Raw genomic sequence first — 10,260 nt, 5'->3', positions numbered from 1 at the left:
AGCCCTCGTTTCCTCACGCTCAGGCCTCCCCCGTGCGTCTCTCGCCCCTGTTCCGTCTCGTCCAGCCACCGTGAGTGGCCGAGCAAGCCACCGGAGCCGCCGTGTGGCCTCACCGGACCGCCTCTTGCTTTCCCGACCCCTCTCCGCCTCTAACCATCTCTGTTTTCCCCTGTTTCGCAGCTAATCCAGCAACCCACGAAGTGGGTTTTCAACCGGCTCTTGGGCCGTTTGGGCCGTTTAGGGCCCCGAACCCGAGCCGTGCTTTGGGGTTTATTGTTCCTCGCGTCGCCCTCGTTGGATTGATCCGATTTGCGGGTGATTTGGTGAGTAATCTCACTAATCCATGATTAGTTGGCTAATTATGCTTAAGGTTGGTTTAGTTTTAATTAATTATGTTTAGGTTGTTAGATTAGAATAAATTAGCAATTATTAGTCAATTGTGATGTGATTTAGATAAATTGATTGCGCAATTAGCAAGTAGACGTGGTCTACTATTTATTGGAAGTATCTCGGAATTTTCTGACGCCTAATTGGGCTTCAATTTGGCGATTCGGGCCTAAGTGTGATTTTTGGCATTTAAATATTATTTTTCGGAATTAAATTAATTATTTATTTATTTTCTGAAATTCAACTGAGATGGTCCGGAACTGGAATTTTATGCTGATGACTATGGTGAAGTCCGTTTATTTAATTGGGCTTTATTTTGTGCTAAACTGAATTTTTAATATTAATTATTTAATTTTCGAAATTAATAAATAAATAAATTATTTTTCGGAAATTAAGATTTTGATGGCCGACGACCGAAATCTCGTGCTGATCGTCGTGGCGCAGTCCGTTTATTTATTTGAGCTCCACGTTGTATGGAATTAAATAAATTGTGATATTTTAGAGATTTACTCTAAATTGATTGGAATTGATTGAGACTGAATTATGGATTGGTAAATGGCGTGGTTAAATTCTGCAATTGAGTGTTAAATTATGCAAATGGAGTGCTGATTGGATTCTCGGTATTTAATTCCAAAATTTGTGGATTTTGATATTTATTCTGAAAATCCCGGGTGTCGGGTTTTAACACCGAAAATGGATTTTTAGTACTATATCAAATAGTGGGGTTTGAAAAAGATAAGTATTAGTCTTCTGGTTCGAATTGACCGTGTACCCACACACGACTATTTTCAGGATGTTTTTAATACGAAGGAAATAGGCCAGGATCACTATTTTAATGGAGGCATTTGAGTGCAATGTACAGGGTCCTGGGCCGAGATTGAGTGGTCGTGTGTTGGTTAAGAGAACCAGTCTCGAGCAATTATGCCGGACGTTAGTAAATCCCTTTTTGGGTTACCCATGCATTAGGGTAGCGGGTCGCAGTAGATTCTGGACCTACGCCCCTTCGGGGAAGCTGTCTAATTGAGAGACGTTGTCATGCTCACGGGGAGAGACGACGCCTGGCAATGCCAGAAGACCACCAATAGAGTTGGTCGTACCCTTGAGGGGTGTAATTAACAATTGGAACGCATGATGGTTGAGTTTGATGCGCCGGATTATGAGACAAAATTGTGTGACATGGAATGGGACGTGTCATAATGATTTGGCCCTATAATCTGGACCCTTGTGATTTATTAAGTTGAGTGATGCGTTTCAATTGCTGGATGTATCGATTCTATACGTAAGGTATGTGAATTGTACTGACTTGCAGGTGGAATCTAAGGCCAAGGTAAGTCATCTGCCCTATGCGTGTTTAGGCAGCCTATAGTATAATGGTTTACTAATCGGGCTTAGTGGGGTAGAACTCGCTGAGACGTAGTCTCATCCCAGTTTGGGGAAAACATTTCAGGACTCCGTTGAGGAGCTGAGGAGGAGGAGTTTGAGAAGGAGAACTCGAAGGCGAACTTGAGGAAAATGATTTTTGGAAGAAGAAGATAATTCCGAAGGGGTCTTGAGTACGACCCGGATGGATTGAGATCCCATCTTCTTTTGTGAACTTCAATTGATGTGAATAGAGTTTAGAGTAAAAAGTTGTGAAGTGCTTTGATTTGTGTTTTGTATAAAAGTTTGGTTATAAGTTTCAATATGAGAAATATGGCCCTGCTTTTCTATCCCATTGTTTTATTGTCTGGGGATTTTAACTGCTTCCGCATGTGCTTAAATAATGAAAGGGTCGGCGATACATAGTCCTGGGATATCGCATTATAAAATCGACCAAGAGTAGAAGGATGTGTGCGTGCCCGAGGATCGGGGCGTGACAATAGCCGATATCATCCCATTTGAAAAGTAAAGGTGATAGAGGATGTTACACCAATTAACACCATTTGTTAAGAAAGTTCAAAGATGACTATTTTTCGGTTCGAATGAAAATTACAAATTGAATCGAACAAACAAGTAGATTGCCCTTCCACTTCTCAAGCGAAAAGGCAATAGATATCCTTCTCAGCTTCTCCCTATGGTCCATATTTTACCTTTTGATTCCACTTGGATGGCCCACAGCGAGAAAAAACAAGAAAACAATATCGATGGGGTCCATCGTCTAATTGCATTAGATTAAGGTCCATCAGCTTATTTGATCGGATATACACGATAGCGTGATGAAGTTTGAAGTCACCGATGACTTCTTTAGGGTGATACTTGAGATGATGGCATTGTTTATACTTAAAAATGACTAACTTTTGCTTATTATTTATATGTGATAAACTTAATTGATAAGAATAAAGTTTGGTCATTTATGAATTATCAATAACTCGAAGAATCGACAACTTGATGAATCGATAGTTTAGAGAAATTGACAATCTCGTATGCAATTGTCAATATAGTGGGATAAAACAACCCTTAGGATAATTGAGTCAAAGAAACAATCAAGTTTGCGGGTCTAAGAAACTGTCAAGGTAATTGAGTCAATGTAATAATCAAAATAACCATTCAGTAACCATTTGTAATCATTTCCTTTGTGACATCTATTGATGACCGTCAATTGTATGCTTATAGCCACATTTTATTACCTTGCACAAATAAACAAATTTACTATCTTTCATTTATAATTACTTTTTTGCATTGCCCTTTTAATTTCCAAACTTGCGTTATCAATTAAATTTCAGCGTGCTTAGTTATAATTCCCAGATCTGCATCTTCAATTAAATTCCAGCATGTATATTTATTGCAAGTATTACGTCGTTAAATAAATTCCGACGTTACGTCTTAACGTTTTCAATTTTTGTCATTGATTAAATTCTGGCATAGCTTGTCTACATTTGGTTATGTTAAAGTGGTTGTATTTTTCAAGCTTTGTCGTCAATTAAATTTTTGCATAGTTTGTGTTTGTACAACTTTGTTTGAAGTAAAGTTATCGATTTTCTTGTTTACTTGTGATACTTTTCATCCGGAATCACCACAAAACGGTCCCCTCCAATAGAAACCGATAAACCACTTTTGGTAAGAGATATGTCATTGCGGATAAATATCAACGAAATATCTTTTTGGTATGCTTGGTAGAATGAGTATGGTCAATCTGAGGAGATGCAATGGTGAGAACAATGAATCAACTTAATCTTAACAATGCTGGCGGTAAAAACTCGTCGCTACAACCCGATAACGAGGACAGGATGCCCAAAGTCATCGACTGCATAGTGGGTGGCAGAACCAGAGCAAAGTAGAGATGTCGACATTCCAAAACAACTCACCAATGAGAAAAAAAAGCAGTTGGACCTAAGCCCCGTGTTATTGGCTTCTATGAGAAGGGTCTTGAGCATCATTAGAGTGAAGCAAATGATTGTCAATACCCTTCATGAAATCATGTTCGAGCCTAGAATGTTGAGCTATTCAATTCAGATCTAGGCGAATCCTACTAATCCAGCGCCCGTCAGGTAAGCTTGTCCATACTATTGCTATCGGTTTGCACCAAAAAATGACCAATTTTTAGTTATTATCAATAAGTAATAGATTTAGTCGATGAGAGCAGAGTTGAATATTTATGAATAGAATTATCAACAACTTGAAGAATTGGCAACTTGAAGGAATTGACAAAAACTGGGGTCGACAATCTTGGATACTACCATAAAAAAAAAAAAAAGAAAGAAAAAGTAATCATCAACATAGTGGAATGAATTAATCGTCAAGGTAGTGGAGTCAATCTAATCGCCGATGTAACTATTCAGCAACCGTTTGTAATATCTATTTGTAACTTCCCTTTGTAACCTCCTTTGATAACCATCGATTGTAAGCTTTAAATACACATTGTACTCGTCGGAGGCCCCTACGCATAAACAAACAAATGTACTATCTTTTAATTATATTTAGCTTCCGGTAGCGCCCTTTTAGTTTCTAAACTCCATATCGTCAATTAAATTCTAGTGTGATTTCTTATCTATAGTTTCTAGATTTGCATCGTCAATTGAATTCCTGCATATATCTTTATCCCAGGTGTTCCGTCATCAGTTAAATTCCGACGTTATATCTTACTATTTTCAAGCTTTGTTGTCGATTAAATTCTAGCATAGTTTGTCTATATTATATTTGGTTTTGTTGAAGTGGTTGTATTTTCCAAGTTTTATTGTCAATTGAATTCCGGCAGAGTTTGTGTTTGTACACCTTCGTTTCAATCAATGAGGAAGGTTGAATGAGAAGAGAGGTTAAAGATAAAGAAGAAAGGCTAAAGTATGATTAAAAATGTAATTTACATCCCTAACAACAGCCAAAGCGCTCTGGTTTTGCTGCCTTCAATTCACATTCCATGAGTCTACCATCTCGCGAGGATGCTTGACAGTGACAGGTGTGATGAGGATGCTTGAGTGGGAAGAGAGGTTAAGATAAAGAAGAAAGGCTAAAGTGTGATTAAAAATATAATTTACATCCCTAACAACAGCCAAAGATAAAGAATAAAGGTTAAAGAGTGATTAAAAATATAATTTACATCCCTAACGATAGCCAAAGATAAAGAATAAAGGCTAAAGTGTGATTAAAAAAATAATTTACATCCCTAACAATAGCCAAAGATAAAGAATAAAGGTTAAAGCGTGATTAAAAATATAATTTACATCCCTAACAACAGCCAAAGTGCTCTGGTTTTCATGCCTTTAATTTCCATTCCATGAGTTTCTCGCCTGATTCCTCTCAGTCCATCCTGACCTTAACTCGAGTCCCGTCGCTCCTAACTCCTTTATAACAACCCATTGCTTGACACTTGATTGCATGAAGCAAGACGTCCATTCGTATCGGAGCGTAAATAAATTGAAGGTATTATCGACTCTTTGCCCTTAACAGTAACCTTTTCTGTTATTGTGTTCTCCGGTTTGCATATTTGTTCAATCAATGTTGCCTTACTGTAATACTCGCGCTGACTAAAACATTTCCTTCCAGGATCTGGTGAGAGAGTGAGGATCAAATGGGAATTACGAAAATTCTTGCAGAAGCTCAGAATCTATGGATGAAACTCAATCTCCAAGGGGCGATCCTTACGAGCCTATCTCTGCAAGTCTTTCTCATCTTTTTTGCACCCATGCGAAAGAGGTGGTCAAACAGGTGGTTCAGGACTCTCATGTGGTTAGCTTACTTGGTTGCCGACTCGGTCGCTATCTATGCCTTCGGACTCCTTGCCAAAGCCCAAATCAATGGTTGTACTTCAGACTCCAAGGTCGATGCATATGGTGACCTTTTGGCATTTTGGGCTCCCTTCCTTCTGCTACACCTCGGAGGACCAGACACAATCACCGCTTTCGCGCTCGAGGATAATGAGCTGTGGGGTAGGCACTTGCTTAATCTCTTATTCCAGCTAGGCACTGCATGCTATGTGTTTTACCAATCCCTCCCCAGTAACAAGTTAATTGTACCAACCATCTTCGTGTTTATTGGAGGAACCATAAAATATATAGAAAGAACATGTGCTCTGTATCTTGCACGCTTCAGTAAATTCCGTGGTTCCTTGCTCCCGTCTCTTGATGCTGACCGGGATAGCGATGCTCTAATAAAGATGATTTCGGAGCATAATATCAAATCCCGAGATGTTGGAAAGCAACATGATACCGATTTGGGCGACAGAGAAGTGATAAAAGCCGCATCTTTTTACTTCACAACCCTCAAAGGCCTCCTTGTGGAACTCCCCTTCGGCCTCAGTCAAATGAACAGAAGCTGGGAATTTTTCAGAAGCACAACCGCGAAGGATGCTTTTCGGGTCATTGAGGCTGAGCTCAACTTCTTTTATGATGTTCTTTATACTAAGGCTGCCGTGGTTCACTGTCCAACAGGGTACCTTTTCCGAGCTATCTCAGTTGGCTCCGTCGTTACTGCTTTTGCACTTTTCTATGTCTTGAACAAGCGTGGTTTTCACGAATATGATATAAAGATTACGTACACCTTGCTCCTTGGAGCTGTGGGCCTGGAATTTGTAGCTCTTAGTATGCTCATTTGTTCTGACAGGACGTTTGCAAAAGTAGGGACATCTCAGAAACATCATAGAAGTTTGTTTACAGGATGCATCTTCATTAAGTTCCTCCATAAATTCAAATCTGAAAGCTCACCGTTCGCATTGCATATACTACATGCTAGGTGGTCAAGATCAATCTTCCAGTACAATTTGATGGATTCTCGGCTGAGTAGGTGGCCAAAATGGATTGAGAAACTCCTTGATCTCATCTCTCTGTGGGAATTTTTTGATGACTTGAAGCCTGGACGGCGAGTACCATACACTGAACAATTAGGTAAACTGATTTTTGATGAGCTGAAACGGAAGGGATCGACTGCAGAAGACATGGAACGCGCGTTGGAGATATGTGCTGCTTGGGGTGAATGGGCTCTGGAGTATTCCGAAACAAAGCAAGATTGCGCAAACTTGCTTCCATTCGTCCGCACTGTTGATTATGATGAGAGCCTTTTACTGTGGCACGTTACCACCGAGCTCTGTTACAATATGGACACTGAGGAAAGTACTGACTTTAACGCTAATCGTGTAAACAGCAAGGCATTGTTAGATTATATGCTTCATCTTATTATCAAACAACCTGATATGATGTTTGCAATCACTGGGTTCGGCGAAATAAGGTTCCAATACACTTGTGATGAGCTGGACAAGTTCCTCAGTAAAAATTTCTCTGATGGGAGCAAAATGAACATAACGAAGGAAAGTGCGTGCGGAACTCTCCTCTCTGGTGGTCGAGGAGTGGAGCCACCTCTTCGGGGCAGAGCGTGACATCCCGATTTTCCAATTCTGGTTTCAATTAAATAAGTCGGGCATTTCATCTTCGCGTCTATAGCTTTCTTCTCTGAGTTGGCCACTCACGAGATAACTAGTCTATCAGGTGAAGCTGTTAAGGAATTTAAACGCAATAGACCTGAGAATTCGACCAGAAACGCTCGACCGTACTAATCTGCAAGGGTCATTACGGCACAGACCGATTAGAGACCGGAGATAGGTCGATTCAACAGAACCATGTAATTCAGTGTGGGTGATTCCACCTAATTGCACAATTCTTGTTGATCGGCACTAGACCGATTTCTCTATCGTTTTGGTACCCTGTGTCCGTATTTGAAACCTCGAGATTTCTATGACAATCGAGAGTCACCAATGTGTCGAAGATGCACTTTGTGGCTTGAAAATAATCAACCATAGGTCAATTGCACAGAAATTTCCTAAAAGCTACCCGGTAGATTAGGACGCGCTAAAGTCGCGCTAGATTGAATTTAACCGTGAAATTGAACCCGATTACAGAAATTGGAAGTTCTGTCAAGTCACAATTCATTTTAGGAATGTCGACTCATCTCCAGAAGATTTTTCTACAAACCGAGATTTTTGGTAGAAAAGCAAAGTAAAGCCGTTTATGTTCGGGATTGTCAGAGGGCCGTTTTTAATCGAATTTTCGGGATGCAAGTTGGATCATTTGATGGGGAAATGTCATGAGAAGGCTGAGGACACATGGGTTGATTTAATTGAACTTCAATTGGATGGAATTGAGTGAGAATTGATTGAATTTGATGTACAAATGTATGAAATTCGTATACCATGGGGAGAGCTATTTTGCACCTATTGGCAAGGTTGTGGAGGAAGATTGAGGAGAGAGAGTGGATGATGTCATGTGATGTCATGGTGGGGGCAAAGCAAATGAGGTTTAGACAAGTGTTGAGCTCTAGTGAGCCACCAAGGGAGCCCCCCCTCTTCAGCAGCTTCTTCTTCCCCATTTCTTGGCTTTATCCATTGTTGTTGAAGGAGAGAAGCTCAGCAAAAACCAGAGGAGCCGAGCAGCACCAGCCCCTCCATCGTCGCACGCCCGGAAGGCCATCGTCGGCCGTTTTCCTCCCCTGTTTTCTCCTCGTTCCAGTTTCTGCTCCAGCCGACTTTTCGCCAAAGATTCGAGTTAAAAGTCGACTTCCCGAATGAATCAGCGAACGCTCCACCCACGTCCATGACGAGGACATCCAGCCCGTTCCGGAGCATCCCGCCGCTCGCCGGAACGATTCTCCGGTCGTTCCGAAATCCTGAGAGAAGCTGCCGCTCGCCGGACCGTCTGGTTCCGCCCTGCTCCGCCTGTTCCGCGTTTTCTTGCTGTTTCGCCCCTTTCCGACCCTTCCTTTGCCCATCCCAACCTCCTATAAGATCCCCAAGACCCCTGGGAGCCGCCGGTTGCCAACCACCCGCTTGCCGGAGCTCCGATCGGCCCGTTTTCGCCGTTGAAGTTGCTGATTTCTTCTCTGCAGTTCAGCCCATATCAGAAGCAGAAAACCAGAAAGCCGTGAGGTCTTCAAGGCCCGTTTTAAGTGTCTTCCCGGCCTCCGTTGGTGTCGCCGCTTTGGGGTTTATCGACCGCCTTGGTGTCGTGGTTGCCGTGAACTCACCGGCGCGCAAAACCGGTAAGTTTATCCTCTAATTCTTGCTTAGTGAGTTAATGACGCTTAAGGGGTGTTTAGATTAGTCTAATTAGGTTTAGGTGGTTAGATTAGATTATTTTAATGTAAATTAGATTATTGTATGATTAGCTTAATGGATGTTTAATTAGGGCTAATTGTATGTTTAAATTAGTGTAATCTAGTTTAAGCCCTAATTAATTATTTTTAATTAAATAATTATTTCGAATTTATAAATATTATTTTATTAAATTATATTATTATAAAATAATATTTAATTATTTAATTTTCGGAATTAAATTTAATTATTTAATAATTTCGAAAATTATGCGGGGGATGGCCTGGTCGTTAGAATTTCGCGCCGATCGCAAAGGTGCGGTCGGTTTGTGTTAATTGTATGTTTAAATTGAGAAATTGAGTGATTGATGATTATGGTTAATAATTCCAAAAGTGTGGAATTGTGTGAAATTCATGAAGTTGTGGTATTTAACTTGAAAATACCTGGTGTTAGCTTTTAGCACCGTAATTGGTTTGTATGACCAGTTTGAATCAATTGGATTGATTGATTGATTGATTGAATTGAGGTATGAGTTGGTTTATTATTGAATTATCAGCTTTGGCGAGCAATTGGTTTATATATGTATCAGCTTGTGTGAGCATCATTGTCAGCTTGTGTGAGCACTGTATGTCAGCTTGTGAGAGCAATGATCGTTTATCAGCTTGTGAGAGCAACGATCCATATATCATCTTGTGCGAGCTATCATCTATGTATATATCAGCTTGTGCGAGCTACCATCTATATCAGCTTGTGAGAGCATTGCATCCATTTCAGCTTGTGCGAGCCGTAATTGTATTGATGGATGAATAGATGGTATGGTTTAATAGATGATATGAATTGATAGATGTGTGGATCGTATGATATCAATTGGATTGACTGAATTGATAGACCGATGGGTATGTCGGTAGTTTCAGCTTGTGCGAGTATTGTTGAATATGAATTGTACTGACGTGCAGAAAAGGGACTGAGGCGAGGTAAGCCCTCTATCCTATTTGTGTGGCTAGAGCGCCCTGAGGCGTATTTTATTCCTAATTGAGTTTTAGAGGGTAGGACTCGCTGAGACGTAGTCTCATCCCGGTTGTGGGATAATATTTCAGGTTCCTAGATGACGGTCGTGGAGGACCGGAAGTCCTGGAGTTCGGAAGGTGGAGGCTGAAGAATTGGCGAACATGTCTGACAAGTTGGTCATAGGACAGTTCCCTTTTTGTTGAGCCGGTCTATTTTGTAGACAATCCAGTGTTGTATATAAACCTATGTGTTTATAAGAAAGCTTGTTTGGTTGTGATTGATTGCCTGCTTTTCTATCCCAAGTTAGATGTTGTCAGGGGATTTGTTTCGCTTTCGCATGTGCAATAAAAATGAATGGGTCGGCGATGTGTCCT

The 10,260-nt window shown here is 40.7% G+C and overlaps 1 protein-coding gene across 1 annotated transcript; it reads left to right on the top strand.

Moving 5' to 3' along the window:
- Positions 1-5,485: 5,485 nt before the first annotated feature.
- Positions 5,486-7,171, top strand: LOC120288718. Its single transcript, XM_039302829.1, has one exon. It carries the CDS (start codon positions 5,486-5,488, stop codon positions 7,169-7,171), a length of 1,686 nt encoding a protein of 561 aa, XP_039158763.1.
- The last annotated feature ends 3,089 nt before the right edge of the window (positions 7,172-10,260 follow it).

This window comes from Eucalyptus grandis, chromosome 10 (genome assembly GCF_016545825.1).
Source record: "Eucalyptus grandis isolate ANBG69807.140 chromosome 10, ASM1654582v1, whole genome shotgun sequence".
Taxonomy (NCBI): domain Eukaryota; kingdom Viridiplantae; phylum Streptophyta; class Magnoliopsida; order Myrtales; family Myrtaceae; genus Eucalyptus; species Eucalyptus grandis.
The sequence above is the reverse complement of the archived record's forward strand: the minus strand, read 5'-3'. Positions and strand labels throughout refer to the sequence as shown.